Genomic DNA, 17,936 nt, shown 5'->3' with positions numbered 1-17,936 from the left:
GAAAATACATGCACTTAAAAGCTTAATGTTATTGCATCAATATAGTTGTAGTGTATGCCTTCTTGTCATTTATCTCTTTGCCATGTCATCTTTTGGTTTTCATTGTTTTTGTATAATTATTTATTTTTTATTATTATTTGTATATGTATTTGTGTGTAATTCCTTGACAATGTTCTTATGTTATTGAGCATTAAACTTTTTTTTCTTTTTTTTTAATGGTTCACCGCTGCAGGGCGATATTTGTGAGCCCATTAATCATGCAGATTGTGGCGAACAAGTGTCTATGGGTTTTATCTTATCTCTGATCAGTTTTATAAATTTGTACATGTTTTAATTAGATATTAGTACAAGGCCTGTTTAGCTGAGCAATCCATGGAACAAACAAAACAAGCCCAGCAAATTGATAAAAGACACGTGACATTCTTTTTAGATGATTAGTTAATTGCATAGATTTTATTGTCACTAAAACATTTGCAATGTGTTTGTAAAAGGTGTTTTTATGCATGTTTGGCCTGAGTTTTTGTTGCATTTTCACAACCCAATCTCACGGCAATTAGGCCTAGTTAACGAATGGGCTAATTCGTAGGACCTCACTCGTACGATTTTTCAAAAAGCATCATCAGGAAGGACCACCGTAACCCCGCCCCTAAACCTACCCACCCACCACTTGACCACTGGGGTCTAGACAAATCGTACGAATTAGCCACTTCATAAAAGAGGTACGAATTTCTGTGAGATTGTGTTGGTTCTTCTGACATTTGGTTCTGACCAGCAGGGGTCACCAGTGTGTGGCATTTCGAACACTTCGAAACAGTGAATCATTTTGCGAATTGGTTCAATTGATTCAAAGCTTTGAAAAGCTTTGTTCTCACACACGTTGTGTTTTCATGTTTTATGGGGACTTTCCATAGACATAATGTTTTTTATACTGTACAAACTGTATATTCTATCCACTTACACTAACCCTACCCATAAACTTACCCATCACAGAAAACTTTCTGCATTTTTACATTTTCAAAAAACATCACTTAGTAGGGAGAACCTATTCGATGTTTTAATCGGAACGGAAGGGCGGTGTTTTGCCCCGCGACTATGCCGTCTCAGTCACCCAGTTGCATGGGCTCTACAGCTGGAACCGAACAATGTACAGATTTCACTAAGCTAGTCACATCCAAAGTAGTATCTAAAGCCCTTGCATTCTTACTATCCTCGATTAAAGTTTGAATGCATCTCTAGTTCTGAAATCTTCTCCGTCAGCCTGACTATCTCCCTGCATTTATCACATGTGTAGCCTTCAACGCTGACAGAGAAGGCTATACTATACATGTGGCAGGCTGTGCAAGACAATAACAGGAGATGACATGACTCACCGTGTTTGTTGATTGATCCGACTCACCACAGTTGTTTGATGGACTCGAAAAAAGGCGCAAGAGAAAAATAGACGGTAAGCACAGATGGCAGATTAACTGGCAAGCGAAATGCTAGCGCGTTGTGCGAGCGATAGCGATTTAGATTAAAGCTAGAGATGCCAGATCAATGTGACAGACAAAATTCGATAATATCAGACATATTGTGATGATTCAATTATATCAAGCAATATAAAAGGCAGGAAAGATAGAAAATAGAGTTTAAAAACAAAGCTATAAGGAGATACAACGTAATTCACTCAGACAGACAGGAAACCGCTGTGCAACAGTGAAAACGGGACGCTAAGGAAGGCTGGAAGTGAAAAACTTCTTATTGTGCATAATTATTAAGCAGGTTTCCTTTTACAGTTAAAATGGGCCAAAAAAAGAGATTTACCTTGCACTGAAAAGTAAAAAAATAATAATAATTAAATGCTCATGAGAAGAATGCAATACTAATGCAATACTAGCAATTGTTAAATTAAGGTGTGACCAATGGACAGCAAAACGGTCATTGGTTCAGCAGGGTCATACAAAACAGGCCAAGAAAAATACACATATTACTGTTTACTGCAAAATATAAAATTAGGAATTAATGTGAAGAATTAGGTGTGAAACCATCAGGAACCCTTTAGTCTCCAGCGCCACCATTTTTCAGAACTGAAACTATCCCTGGAATCTCCAGAAGTACAAGGTGTCAGGATCTCAGAGACTTTGCTATGGTAAAGAATCCTGAAATATGACTGTTTATAGACAATCTATGTGTCTGAAGGTTTCTGAGAGGATGAGAGTGACTCTTGAGGGACCACCACCAGTTCAAGTCAGACAGAAGCAGCTGTGGCGAGGGAGTACTGCTGTGAGCTGCTACTAACAATGAGCAAGACAGTCCTTCAGGGTAGGAGATGGACTTATCAACTCCCAAAACTTACTGAAAGATTCTGGAAGATCATTTCTTCAAACAGAGGTACGAGAGGATGTTGTGCTGGTCCTTCAAGAATCACTCCCAACCTATCTGTCTATAAAGCCTATAAAAAACTCTTCACGTGATTCTTGTGATTCTTATTAAGTGTGGGTCATATTTCAGGATTCGTTACCTTAAAAAAAGTCTCAGAGATCCTGACACCTTTGTAAGACTGGAAGCTTACACTGCTATTTTGAACCAATAATCGGAACAAAAGGCAGTTGAAGGATAACGTGTATAATTCAAATATTTATCTGACTCCAATATAATTAATCTAACTTCATTAAAGTTGTTGTTATTCTTTAACCTCTTATTCTTTAATGGTAAAGGTCTTTCTTAGAACTGATAGGAAAACGTATGATTTAACCTGAACGTTTAGATAACGAAAGTTATAATCACTTTAGCTTTCAACATGATCAGTGATAAAAGGTAAGATTCTCAAAGCCTTTAAAGCAGGCAAAGTTATTTATTAAGTTACATATATAGACAGTAGAATGGAACAACATACTGTATAGAAACTTAGTTGTAACAAATAATGCAGAAGAGGCCGTAAAAGCCTTTCTTGTAGTATGAGGTTATGCACCGGTGTGCGGGAGTGGTAGGGTTAAAGCCTTTCTCCTAGTTCAGCAGTTACCTTTCCTTCTTATACCCTGAGCAAAGCATTGTTAAACATGAGTGGCATCCCAACACCAAATCCAACTGACAGGAAACCAAAAGATGAGGCAAATGGGTGGAGATCCAGAGGGGGAGAAGAACATTAACATATTCTCCTCAATGTATGTTTAAGCAATAGTACCTAGATTGTACATTAGGATACTTTAATATCTCTATTAAGTTCACCACCATTCATTTCAGTTTACAAGCTGTCAGATGAGACCAAACATGACATAGTTACATATTAGAACACACTAATAAATAAACAGTATGTAGTTGAAAGCATATGTCCTGTAAAGCAAATGGTACAGACATGTGATTGAGGTGCAAACGACTCTGTTTCTCCCGACAGAACCATTCTGTGTCTGGAGTGTCCCAACAGTCCTCAATCAGCATATTAATGAAATCCCTGCACTAGATCGGCATTAGCATACTGGGATGATGAAGGCCATAGTGCCATGTTTAATTCACATGTATACCTTTAAAAGGCTTTATGAAGTTCTAAGGCAGTAAAGAGTTTTGCCCATATTTGCTCAGCCCTACACCTTGAACTTCTGGAGACTCCAGTAGTCCAGTCATTTTATGAAAAAAGGTAGGACAAATTGCAACAGAAGCAAACTCAACTGATTTTGTATCCTCAATATGTCCTGAGTACGGAAAAACAAGCCCAGAAGAATCCCATTAGGGGAAAGTTTCGAAAAAGACACAAATTTAGCCTATTCATACGCCTATTCATTATGACTGCAGCACCCTGAGATGCAGTTGTAAAAAAAACAAATATATAATGCACCCTGGCCTGTTGACACTGCAGGGGAGTGAGCTGCACAAACTCAAAGCAGATGGCCTGTGACAAGAATGAAGATGAGATTCTCTAGTGGTGCATTGTGTATGTAATTAGATTTTTTTGATTCAGCCACTTTTTATTTTACCTACCTTTTGTCTTCTGCATTCTCCTTATCCTTGTCTCCTGTTCTTCCCTCAGACTCATCCCCCAGAAACAGTCCCACGGACCCAGCCCCAAACCCCATCTCTGCAATAATAATTTATAAAGGCTGGTTTAAAGTACTTCTTCCTGCCTCTATGTATTAATGCTCATGGGTAGCCTAAATGGGTTCCATTCAGACCTTAACATTAAGTATTTTACTGTAAGATGTCAACAAGATTCAACAAGACATTTTCACCTGGCTATACCCAATGTTTAGATCTGTTGTGGTATTCATGCAAATTAGCACATACGTAATTAGATTATGCACCGTTTGCCCTTGTTGACAAACAGTTTAAAAAAACGTGTAATACATTTTTGTTTGTCTTGATGTAAGCAATCAACTCAGTCATTTTCATGGTGATATCTAAAGGTTCAAATTTTTACCCTATTCACGCGAGAAAAAGAATGAATAGGTGTATGAATAGGCTATATTTGTGTCTTTTTTTAAACTTTCTCCTAATGGGATTCTTCTGGGCTTTTTTTCCCTTACTCAGGACATATTGAGGATACAAAATCAGTTGAGTTTGCTTCTGTTGCAATTTGTCCTAGGTTGATCCCCATTTAGGCTTAAAATGACTGGACTACAGGTAGGTTGCAGTACTGGAAAATGGTGTCACTGGAGACTAAAGGGCAAAAAAAAAAAAAAGGAATAAAGGTGAAGAATTAGGTGTGAAACCATCAGGAAGGTTTCACACCTAATTCTTCACCTTAATACTTTTTTTTTTTTTTTTTTGCAGTTAACGTGTCTTTTCTTCTTGGCCTGTTTTTGTATGACCCTGCTGAAACAATGAGCATTTTGCTGACCATTGGTCACACCTTAATTTAGCAATTTCTAGTATAGCATTAGTATTGGGCATTAGCATTAGGATCACAACTGCTAGAAATACCAAGGGTTCACTCTAAGCATGGTGAGTCCGCTTTTAGCTATTATTCCAGCCGCAGCTGGAATTACCTTCCAGAAGAGATCAGATGTGCTCATACAGTAATCACATTCAAATCCAGACTCAAAACACATCTGTTTAGCTGTGCATTTACTGAACGAGCACTGTGCCACTATTCGTCCGACTATTTGTACTGTACTTTTTTATTCTAAACTGTTTTAATTATTCTTACTTCTTTTATTTTAATTTCTTCTCTGTAAAGCACTTTGAATTACCATTGTGTATGAAATGTGCTATATAAATAAACTTGCCTTGCCTATTGCATCCTCCCCAAGGCGTTCTTCACTTCCAGCCTTCCTTAACAATTATCTATCACTTATAAATGATTAAACACAAAATTAATAGTAGTTATTAAGATTAATGTGGTTCGGAATTGGTCAAATGTGCTTGGAAAAAATAATATGATCAGAATATCAACATGCATAATAATTATGCACGCACTGTATACACACATTTCACTATTGCTGTTTCACTATAGTGGCACTAAAAGTAAAACCGGTGGAAATATTGTACATTCACAACAAAATTAAATCAATAGAGCATGCTTTGGTGCAAAGGATTCCAATCACTGATTTAAATAAATAATTGAATTAAATAAAGCAAAAAAAGATATTCCCCTAGTACCCTCTGGACCCCAGTGTACATAAAATTGTATTAAAGGAATGAGGAATCTACTTTATTTTCATCAATTGCTAAATTTGTTCAGGCTACTGTGTACTTAGAAAATGTATAGTTCATATTTTAGTTTGGAGAAAGAAATGAAACGTCTCATCACCACAGGTACTCACAAATCAGGCAACCAACTGGACCTGGTTTACACACGCAACTGCATCACAGACAACATCTTGGTGAGACCTCTCCATGTCTCAGATAATTTCCTCATTACTTTCAGTCTACATCTCTCTACCCCTGCACCACCAACCCCCCCACCAGTCACTTTCAGGCGAAACCTGCGCTCACTTTCTCCCTCCCATCTTTCCTCTGCCGTGTCTTCTTCTCTTCCCCCACCCTCACAATTCTCATCTCTGGATGTGAATACCGCAACAGATACCTTATGCTCCACTCTAACCTCTTCTCTAGACAATATCTGCCCTCTCTCCTCCAGGCCAGCACGCGCTACTCCCTCTAACCCCTGGTTGTCTGAGGTTCTTCGTGAACACCGGACCGAACTCAGGGCAGCGGAGAGGAAATGGCGCAAATCAAAAGACACATCTGACCTGAGTATGTATAAATCTCTCCTCTCTTCCTTTTCTGGTGATGTTCATGCTGCAAAATCTTCATACTTCCACAACAAGATCAACAGCTCCTCCAACACACGATCACTCTTCAAGACATTCAACTCTCTCCTCTGTCCACCTCCACCACCACCCACCTCCTCTTTAACTGCTGACGACTTTGCGAACTTCTTCACCAACAAAACAACAACTATCAGCAGTCAGTTCTCAGCTCCACACACACAGGAACCCAGACTGACCCCTTCCACAGCCAATAACCCTCTGTCCACTTTTTCTCAGCTAACCGAGGAAGAAGTATCTACACTTCTCCTCTCCAGTCATCCTACCACCTGCCCTCTTGACCCCATCCCCTCACACCTTCTACAAGCCATCTCTCCCACACTTCTCCCAGCACTCACACACATCATCAACTCATCCCTCCATACTGGCACCTTCCCTACAGCATTCAAGCAGGCTCGGGTTACTCCACTGCTTAAAAAACCAACGCTAAACACATCATATGTAGAGAATTACAGACCTATCTCTCTCCTACCATTCATTGCGAAAACACTTGAAAGAGCTGTTTTCAACCAAGTAACATCCTTCTTGTCTCTAAACAACCAGCTAGATGTCAACAAATCTGGCTTCAAGAAAGGGCATTCTACTGAGACTGCACTACTGTCGGTCACAGAAGCCCTACGGATCGCAAAAGCTGCTTCCAAATCTTCAGTCCTCATTCTCCTGGATCTGTCTGCTGCCTTCGACACTGTGAATCATCAGATCCTTCTGTCCAGCCTCTCATCACTGGGCATCACAGGAACTTCACTCCACTGGTTTGAGTCCTATCTCACAGGTAGGTCCTTCAGGGTCGCATGGAGAGGCGAGGTATCCAGAACTCATCGACTGACCACAGGTGTTCCCCAGGGTTCAGTTCTTGGTCCCCTCCTCTTCTCCATCTACACCACATCACTGGGACACATCATACAAGCACACGGTTTCTCCTACCACTGCTATGCTGATGACACACAGCTCTTCCTCTCATTTCAACCAGATGATCCAACAGTGGCTGCACGGGTCTCAAGGTGTCTGGCGGACATCTCGGCATGGATGAAGGAACATCACCTGCAGCTCAACCTGGCAAAGACTGAGCTTCTCGTCCTCCCTGCCAATCCGTCTCTACAGCACGACTTCACTATCCAGCTAGATTCATCATCAATCACCCCATCAAGGTCGGTCAGAAATCTTGGAGTAACGTTTGATGACCAGCTGACCTTCACTGATCACATTTCAAAGACAGCTCGATCATGCAGGTTTGCACTGTACAACATCAGGAAGATCAGGCCTTTCCTAACTGAGCATGCAACACAACTTCTCGTCCAGGCCCTGGTCATCTCTAGGCTTGACTACTGCAATGCTCTTCTGGCTGGACTTCCATCATGTGCAACCAAACCTCTACAGATGATCCAGAACGCTGCAGCTCGTCTCGTCTTCAACGAGCCCAAGAGGGCCCACGTCACTCCTCTGTTCATCTCTCTGCACTGGCTACCACTCGCTGCTCGCATCAAGTTCAAAGCATTGACGCTTTCTTACAGATCTATCACAGGCTCAGCTCCCTCCTACTTTCACTCACTACTACGAGCCTACATCCCTACCAGAAGCCTACTATCGGTCAACGAGCGACGTCTCGTGGTTCCATCACAGAGAGCCACAAAATCACTTTCCAGAACATTCTCATTCACAGTTCCATGCTGGTGGAACGCTCTCCCCACCCTCATCCGGAATGCAGAATCCCTGACAACCTTCAAAAGACAGCTGAAAACCCATCTCTTCCGTGAGCACTTAACCGCATAAAAAAAAAAACCTCCCCTTTCCCTCTAAAACCTCACTTATCGGGCTTATGCTACTCTGAATAGTGCCTGAACTTCGTATCTTGAGCACTTCTTGCGTTGTTTTTGCCTCTTCATGATGACTCGCTTAATCTAGTCCTAGTTTGTAAGTCGCTTTGGATAAAAGCGTCTGCTAAATGACTAAATGTAAATGATAAAGCCAAAATATTTGAAAACAAAAGCTACTAAGGATTCTACACAAGGAATACAGTAAAGTCTTGTAAGGAAAAGAAAATGACAACCACATTTAAAACCCATCTTTATTATAGACGATAAAAAAATTATCATGAAATAGTAAATCAATTAAATTGTTCATTAATTCTATAAATGCCCAGTTTTCGGTCAAGCACGTGCTCAAACATATACACGTATAATAGACAGTGATGGACCCACTGTCTCTTTTTGTTTGCTTGTTTGTTGGCTTTCTACACACAAAATGCACATCTATCATTCCTTCTCCCATTATAAATACAACCATATCTTTATGTTTATTAATGAAACATTGTTAAAGCTGTGAGTTTAGGTGTGCACAGAACCTTTTTTATCTCAAATCACAATCAAGTTCCATCCTGTATTTTTCTCCCATGTGTGTGTGTTTGTAACTGTTACAGCTTCTCTATGCTGGCAGCCACGATGGCAATTATGCAAGCATTTATGTTTGTGTTTACATGTACATACAGTATTTCAGACATGCATTTGTGTGTATACATTATTCAGTGTTAATGTTTTGACGTATATATATTGTATGTACACAGTGTGTGAATGAGTCTTATGGTCCAAGTGTGCATAGCTATTTGCTCACTTTCCTAATTCTAAGCACGTGTCAGGTTGTCTGAAAGTGCTCAGTAAGCACTATGGCGAGTCTCAAGCTACATTTATTGTTCTTCTGTATCTTGGTGGAATAAGCGACTGTGTGAGTTTCAATGTGGCGATTGTGTGCTTGCGGCCGGTGATTCCGAACGTTCTAGCTTGACAGCAGACTCCATGCTGATGGGTGAGGTAGAGGAGGGAAGGACACTTGAGCCCTTGCTCTCCAGTGAGGAAGAGGATGAAGGCAAAGACACCACAATGTATTTCTGGAGAGGGCGTGAGCTGCCCACAGCACCTGTGTTTCCAGACTCAAGTTTGACGAGTGGCTGTAAAGACGTGGGGGTGCTGGGGACTGTACTTGTAACAGGAGATCCAGACTGGGAGGAGCTGAGAGTGATTACCTGGAGGAAGAGTTTACATCTACAATTACAACAGATATATAAATTAGATGTTGACATTTTCTGAAGACATTGAATATGAAGACAAGAATTTCAGTTCCACTTGCAAAACTCACTGCCATGGTGCTATGATGTTGTGGGTGGTTTTAGGGCATTGCATTGCCATTTCTAAGGTGTTGCTAGGGGTAGTTGCTGGGTGGTTGCTTACTGTTCCAAAACAAACCCACCTCTAAGTCTCTGACATTCAGGACATACATATGGCTTGAATCTACATATCTCATTCAATGTAAATTTATGGGATTTTTTTCAGTTATTACTTTTCTAAGATCTGTATGAGTAATGAGAATATGATTTTTCTTTCATTACAATAATGCAAAATGTTCAAAGAAAATGTGCTTAATCTTCATGAAAAAAAATGAACTGGTTAAAAGTACATGGTTAAAATAGGCTTTAGTATACAGTATATAGAGGTATGCGCGTGACGTCACCATCGGCTGGAGTGACTGCAGTTAAACAGCAGTAGCAGCAATAACAGGATGCTATGCTGGATTGACAATATCGATTTCTTATAGGTTACTGATAGCCGGATTCTTAAAGGAAGTTGTTCCATGGCAGAAAAAAGCACTTCCATGCATTCACTTGTGAATCGGAATCGAATCATGACATCATCTGTATTAATACTCAGCCCTAGCAGAGAGCTCAGATAAGACAAAACTTGTTGGATTATTAGAGCTAAATTGATAAACTTAAACTGAAAATCTCTCACTAATGAACAGATCAGTATGGAGCCACAGAGCTCTGTCTAGAGCAAGATGCAGTTACACCTCCTTAAGTCTAAGTGGCAAAAAGACTTGAGCGTCAGCATTTGTTTTCAGCGTCAATGCTGCGAAAATGACACAAAACACATCCGAAATGGGAAAGAGCTTTGAGATTGACTGTACAACTAGATTTGACAAGAAATCGGAGGTATATTTTTACAGACTGCCGATAGCTACAGAACAGAGAAGCAAATTGATCGCTGCAATTCATAGAAACAACTGGACTCCAGGCAGCAAAAGTTGGATTTGCAGTCATCATTTTGTGTCAATATGCTGAATTTAGGAGTAAAATCATACCCTATATATTGTAGTTATAAATTGTATTGACAACTTATCAATTAAATATTTACCATCATATATTATGCATAATTTATGATTAAATAAAAACCGACAAAAAAAACGACCCATTATTTTACAAATGTTTGTAGAAGAAGTCTGCATGCCTAGGTGCTTGATTTGTGGCCATTTGTGGCCACGGAAGTGATTGGAGCACATGAATTCAATGATTTGGAGGGATGTCCCTTATATACTTTTGGCTATATAGTGTATATAACATTGATATAAGTGATCACATGGATTCATACCTACCGATATTGTATTTATACATAGCGTTCACAGGCAAATTTGCTTTGTGTATTTCCCCGGCATCGAAATCAGGCACATATAAATGTCAGGAAACACAATTCCTGGCTGCATGTCAATATCCATGGATTACTGGATCTTTGGTAAATTGTAAGGAACACTATATTGAGTCCAACCTTTACTTTAAACTGATAATCGTTTGTTTTACTTATTAATAAGTTTCCCTTATTAAATCCAGTCACACAGCAGGCTCTTTTGCTACTCAGTCCGGCTGAGGGTGGCATGTTCTGGCGGGAAAGTGATGTCAATGCATACCCTTCTATAGTGATGGGGACACTATAATGTAATGTAACAAGCACCGTCCTTCAGAAGAGACGTTATCCTGACTCTTTGTGGTCATTAAAAGTACCATAGCACTTCTCGTAAATGAGGTGAAACCCCAGTGCCCTGGCCAAATTCCCTCCAGTGGCTCTTAACAATTATGGCCTCCTAATAATCCCCATCCATTGAATTGGCTCGATTACTCTCTCTCCTCTCCACCTATAGCTGGTGTGTGGTGAGCGCAATGGCACCGTTGTTCTATGGCTGCAGTCGCATCATCCAAGTGGATGCTGCACACTGGTGGTGGTTGAGAAGAGATTCCCTGATAGGATTGTAAAGCGCTTCGGGTGTACAGTACATAGTAAAACGTTCTTTCAATGCCTAATTTCATTTTATTCAATTTCAACTAATAGGATAAAGGATAAATAATGTCTGCACATTGAAATTGCAGCGCCAAAAATTATTTACCAAAGAGCGCAACGTTTCGAACAGCCAGGTCTTCCTTGGGGCACAATACCTGTGTGGAGTAAGATGCAACTCTTTATAAGAATAGGTGATGATAATGAATAGAAACACACACAGTGTCATGTGATAAAAAATAATAAAAAAATGAAACTGCAATCTAAATTATCAACTACACAAATAATAATAAAGACAACAAATCACACCTGTTACGTACACACTACACTAAGGGTAATGAAGGGGATGGATTTTGGAATCCAATGCTGCTTCAATGTATATCTAATGAGTGATTATAATCAAGGTATCAATCAATATTTTTCCTTCTAAACATCACATGAGTTGAATGACTTCTCTATAGGCTTATGAGATTTTACTTTGTTATAGAAGTTACCAGTGTGATTACTGAAATGTTCTTTTCATGTATTCTCTAATGTCTGTATTTGATATGAATGCAGCAACAGTGCTTGCTAATTTAGCCCGGCTTCCAGAAATGAAGTATGGACTTCTCTAACATGCGTCAATACATGCAGCTGTTTTTCTAGGGTACACTGACAACTATGGTCACAGGGGTCATTGGAACCAATAGTTTGAGTGACCATTTCGAAGCTAAAGTCTTTACTTTATGGTGTTAGATTAAAGTGTCCTCTCCTTGAGAGAAAGAACGTATTATGTTGACGTTTTGAGAGGACTCTCCTTGTTTATAGTTAGAGCCTGCCAAATCCAACCTTAAAAAAGCTGTGTGTCGATGTGTGTGTGTTAGTCTTTTTGGTTACAGGTTAAGGAACCACTGGCATTATTGGAGATTGACTGAGTTATTGTTCTGGACATGTTGGCACCCAACAACCCAAATCTGCGACCTGGAAGGTCACGATGTGCCTAACTTCAGAGTGTCAGCTAAATAATCAATGGAGATATGCTTCAGTCTATCTGTATATGTGTGGAAAATTACTGTTTATCTATTTCTTAGCCAATGAGAATCATTCAACCTAAAGCAAGGACGTAGCTTAGACCTTGGTGTGTAGGGTATAATTGTTGTGATCTTTGCAACTGTAAACAGGGCGGCCTACAAACTCCGTGTGAGTCTTGAAGCTGACTTCTGTCTGATGAAACTGCAAACTATCTTCAGTAAAAACTTGTCAATGCCTATGTATTGAAGGGCACTAACATCTTGATCAACTTGTTTAAAATGATATACTATAAGACTAAAAGAATAGTTACACATATAAAAATATTGCGTCCAGTGTGTGGATGGCTAAAAGAATTGCATTTACGCGTATAAGCACACTGAGCACAATTACCACACCGATAATTTCCAGAAGGAAGAGTCGGAATGCCCCATGGGCCTAAATGAGAAGGAAATTCTGATCTAACAAGCATGTCACGGAAGATTTTGACGTCTAAAAACAAGTTTAGGATCTTCCTTAAAAATGCACGTTAATTTAGAATCGTTAGAGATATGCCAATGCCTACTGAAAACTTTTCAAACCTCCGCACCAAACATTTTACATTTATTCATTTAGCAGACTCTTTTATCCAAAGCACAAACATCTTTTTGTTAAATCAGTGGCTTGTTGAGAATAAGATTCATCTGTGCTTCAAATTCTGCACACTCACTTAAATTGACTAACAGGCAAGCTTTAGACAAAAGGTCTAAGGTGGAAACTATTGCCTTCAAGTTCACACTTGTAGTTCGGTTTACTTGGTGTGAACACACCCTTAATTAGTATTCCTATTCATAGGTTTTTGATACAAATTATGAAATTTTGTAAAAAAATGTACTTAAGAACAATATAAAGTCTACAACAATTTATCTAAAGTGGAGAGGGATTCTTTACTTTACCTTAGAAAAGTTGGTACTGTAGTGGTGTATCCAGCAGATAAAGGTGGTGCTATTGTACTTCAATGAACGTCAAACAGAAATTCACCAACATTTGGATGAACACGTTTTTAATGAACGTCTACCTTCTGATGCTTCTAATAAACTTAAAATATGCATTCATTCTAAGTTATTATATTTTGAAAATAGGGAATTTAGTGATAATGAGTATGAATTTCTCCAAGTTCATTGTCCTATAACACCAATTATTCTTTGCCTAAAGTTCACAAGGGTCTTAATAAGGGAAGGGAAGAATTATAGTGAGTGGCATTGGCAGCCAATTCTTTTGGCCATCCACACACTGGACACAATATTTTTATACCTCATATGGTTTATCTTATCCATTGTCCGTGTGGTCTTGCATATGCTGGGAATACTTCTAGAGCTCTACATATCTGCATTAGTGAGCATCGCAGTAATATCAGGACCAGAGGCGAGTGTAGTCTTAAAGCGCAGTGTTTCCCAACCTGTTTTTGCCACGGCACAGTTTTGATGTGTAATAAAATCCCACGACACACCACTAAGTACTAAAATATAAAAAGAATTGCACAAACATACATTGCTTCAAATGACATTTTAAAACTGGATATTATATTAAATGCAGTACTCACATTTAAGGTGAAATCTGAGCTTAAGTTAGGAAGGAACACAATAAGGTCATATAGCTATATGATGTTGTTGGTGATGATGATAAAACAACATATTTACATAGGCCTATCGTCGCTGTCGGGCAGAAACCTCATATTGTTTAAAATAATTAAACACTGTGTCGTCAAAGTTGGTATTGTGGCTTTATATATGGTCAGACACTTGTATGCATCATTGTAATATTAACAGTTTATGAAAATTCAAGCTCAAATGGAGTTTTGACCATTGAATGATATGTGTTTTGCCTGTCGCTGGAACAGCCGCGCCTGAGGCAGTCAGTGAATCGCATTATGTTTTCATCAACTATGAATTTGAAATTGAATTTGAACTCTATGATTATAAAGTTTACTGTATCTATGTGGGCGCTCAGTTTTTCTTGTTTAATATATTTGTTCACATTTTCTTGATATAAAAGATGTAACGTATTTAGAACAGTATATTGGCTACAAATAGACAGCAAATACCAGAATACACGACTCTTCATACATTAGCCTTTATAAACAGTGTTTCTTGAGTAAAATTGTACTTATTTCAAACATCGGTTCTTTATTTACCCTTACATTGCAAAAGAGCAGAGATGGTCCAAACTGTGTCTGCCACTTCATTCACAATCGACGCAGGGTGGTGCAATGAGGTTTCGCTGACAGTTTGAGGATCCAGTGGAGTTAAGAGATTTAGTCACAAGTTCTTTTAAACGCTTTTCATTGGTTAAATATTTGTAAAAACCCACATACAGACGTAAAGGATGACCAATATCATTAATTAAAAAAATAAAATATAACAAAAATGACTTAATATAGAGATGCCCAACAGTGATGATATATTCTGATTTGTAGCATTTTTTTTTTTTATAATTCAGTGGTTGGTAAATTCTGCGTTACACTTAAAACAAGTTGATCATGATGTTACTGCCCTTCATTACAAGGGCATTGAGAAGGAACAGAAACCTTCAAGAGGAGGTCATTTGGAGAAGAAATTATTAAGAAAGGGAATGTTTTTGGATACATACTTTAAACACTATGTCACCATCAGGGTTAAATGAGGAGTTTGATATAAAGCCTTGTAGTAGCCTATATTATGCATTTCTTCATGTTTTTAATAATAAATATAAACTTTATTTTTGATTCTACTTTTTAAATATATATAGCCTTAAATATAACAGAATAGTATTTTTTCCCTAGTGTTAGTCCCGCTCATTTGCAGGGTCTGCTTCATCGGAATTATCTGCACACACATTGGATTTGGCTCGAACCTTGGAACTTCTTGGAACTAACGACAACGCTACCCACTGAGCAACTGTCCCGCCACTATAATATAATAGTAGTAAATGTAATATTATATTTTGCATTACTTACCTGAAGTGTGTACGTAGTAGGTGTGATTTGTGTTTTATTATTATTGAAAAAAAAAAAATGTTATATGACTCTGTGTATGTTTCTAATCATCAGTCACATGATTCTGTGTGCGTTTCTAGTCGTTATTATCACTTCTCCAGAGCGGCTGTATAGATACATTAACTAAATTAATAACTTTTTTACCACAAAAATGAACCATCACTGAACTTACTTAAAGGGCACCTATAATGCAAAATAAAATTTTACATGGTGTTTGAACATAAATGTGTGTTGGCAGTGTGTGTACACAACCACCCTATAATGATAAAAATCCACCCAGTGCTAAATCGTAAGCACTGTCTCAGAACAACCCGTTCTCAGATTCGGGGAAATGTGACGTACTTTTGCACAAGCCCCTCCCACGACTGTTGACTGACACTGCAGTTTTAGCATAGACCCACCCTGAGTGAGCTGTAAACAGTCCGCCATTGTTTTGACGCCGGAGCAGCTGTAGACAATGTCTCCTAAGCGATTGAGGTGTTTTGTTATAAGATGTAAGAATGAACATAGCAGTCTTCATTTACTCTCGTTGTTACTCGAGGATGGATCTGTACCAACTGTTCGTGATCCAGCTTACAGTCTCCGGATTGATAGGCCTAACGTTACTGATCACGGCAGTTAATGGAAGGGAGAGCGCAAACTTTATTACAGTTCATCTGAGTCGTTTTACGGATATAAAGTTTACCAGTTTATTAAGCACCCCCTGAAAAGCTGTGTATATATTTGTTTACTGTTAGTTGTAACAAGTTTTTCTGTTTAATTCGCTGTGTATGTTGATGATAATGAAAGGGAGAGAGACTTTAACCCTCTGGGCCCTAAGGGCATTTTGGGGACCTGAAGAAGTTTTGACATGCCCTGACATTTGTGCCTTTTTCAGTTGCTTTAAAACATATTAATGGCTAAAGTCTGATTACACTGTATTCAGCACAAACAGGGCTACAGTAATATGTGAGCAACATGTAAATAAAAGTTTGTAGTTTTGAGAAAATAACGTTAATGTGAGGTTTAAAAAATAAATAAATAAAGTCACTGAAATAAGGCCATATAAAACATAGTAAACATTTGTTCACAAGGCTTTTCAAAACTGGATCTTGTTGCGAAAAGTTTTTTCTTCAAAACAATGTGAAAACCATCCTGATCACTCCTTCATACAAAACAATATAGTCATTTAACTTTTGTAACAGAAAAGTTTGGTTGTGACATAGGGAACTATAGAGAATGGATATGAGGAGACTTAATGATTGAATGTATTGTTTTGGCTTATTCACAAAATAAAGTTTAAGTTAAAAGAAGTAATCTGATTTACATTTCCTTTACACAAAGACTTTACTTAAAAACTTTAGACCTACACTATCGTTCAAAAGTTTTAGATCTGTACTTTTTTTTTTTTTTTTTTTCACCAAGGCTGCATTTATTTGATCCAAAATAAAGCGATTTTTTACAATTTAAAATAAATGTTTTCTATTTAAATGTATTTTAAAATGCAATTTATTCCTGTGATAAAAAATTTCAGCATCATTACTCTAGTCTACAGTGTCACATGATCCTTCAGAAATCATTCTAATATGATTTGGTGCTCAAGAAACATTTCTGATTATTATCAATGTTGAAAACAGTTGATTAATGATGAACTGAAAGTTAAAAAAAACATTTATCTGAAATAGAAAGTTTTTTTAACATTATAAATGTCTTCTTTACTGTTACTTTTGATCAATATAAGACATCCTCGTTGACTAAAAGTATTAATTTATAAAAAACGACAACAACAATAACAACAAAAAAGTAACTCTTACTGAGCCCAAACTTTTGAACGGTAGTGAATCAAATTAAATTGAATGCTTTTTAATGGCTTTTTTATGCCATTTTTTACATGACCCATGACTAACCACGAATATTACAGTGCTGTCAATCGATTAAAAAAATGTACTTGATTAATCACACATTTTTTCTCTGATTCATTCTAATGTTTATCATTCGCGTAATGAATGAATAATCATATCATTCATTTGCGTGTTTATCACACTAGCATACATATTTTGCGACAGCAAATAAAAATTAGTAATTATGAAGGCTATATGATAATATAAAACTTTCTTCAAAATCCATTTAATGACTTAAAAGCTTTTTAATGCCCCGCAGAAACCCTGAAAATGAGTCCTGCTCTTATTCTGAGGAAAATGCGATCTCTTCAACACTATCCAAGACCAGCTGAAGAGCTTCCTCACCAGTGTAGCGTGTCATCTTCCAAACGCGCAGGAAAGTTAATAAAATTTATGAAACTTAATGATTTTAAGGCACTGTTGGGGGTGTTTACCATTTCACACAGATCGCCTCAACACATTATCTTATGAATAGCGCACTCTGCGCGTGGGTGTGACCACATTAACGATAATTAGCTGAGCCAGGAGAAACTGTACATCTCTTTAGTTTCATACAGATTAAATTGCAGGAGAATATTTGTTTTAAATGTGAATGTTTTATCTAAAAGTAGACATTTCAAGCTTTCTTTAGACGTTTTATGTTCGTGTGATAAGTATTCGCTGAGTTTCAGTTCATTATTCAGACGTCTTTCAGAAAGTT

General features: G+C 38.1%; 1 protein-coding gene across 1 annotated transcript in view; it reads right to left on the bottom strand.

The window, feature by feature from the left end:
• Window positions 1-8,289: 8,289 nt before the first annotated feature.
• The window catches only part of taf6 (TAF6 RNA polymerase II, TATA box binding protein (TBP)-associated factor), a 40,705-nt gene continuing 31,058 nt past the window's right edge, over window positions 8,290-17,936 (bottom strand). The window contains exon 15 of the mRNA XM_084113727.1: window positions 8,290-9,258. Coding sequence (XP_083969853.1) covers window positions 8,968-9,258 — 291 coding nt within the window. The 3' untranslated portion in view covers window positions 8,290-8,967. The remainder of the gene's footprint in view (window positions 9,259-17,936) is intronic.

This window comes from Abramis brama (genome assembly GCF_963993115.1).
Source record: "Abramis brama genome assembly, chromosome: 5".
In the NCBI taxonomy this organism is placed as follows: Eukaryota; Metazoa; Chordata; class Actinopteri; order Cypriniformes; family Leuciscidae; genus Abramis; species Abramis brama.
The sequence above is the reverse complement of the archived record's forward strand: the minus strand, read 5'-3'. Positions and strand labels throughout refer to the sequence as shown.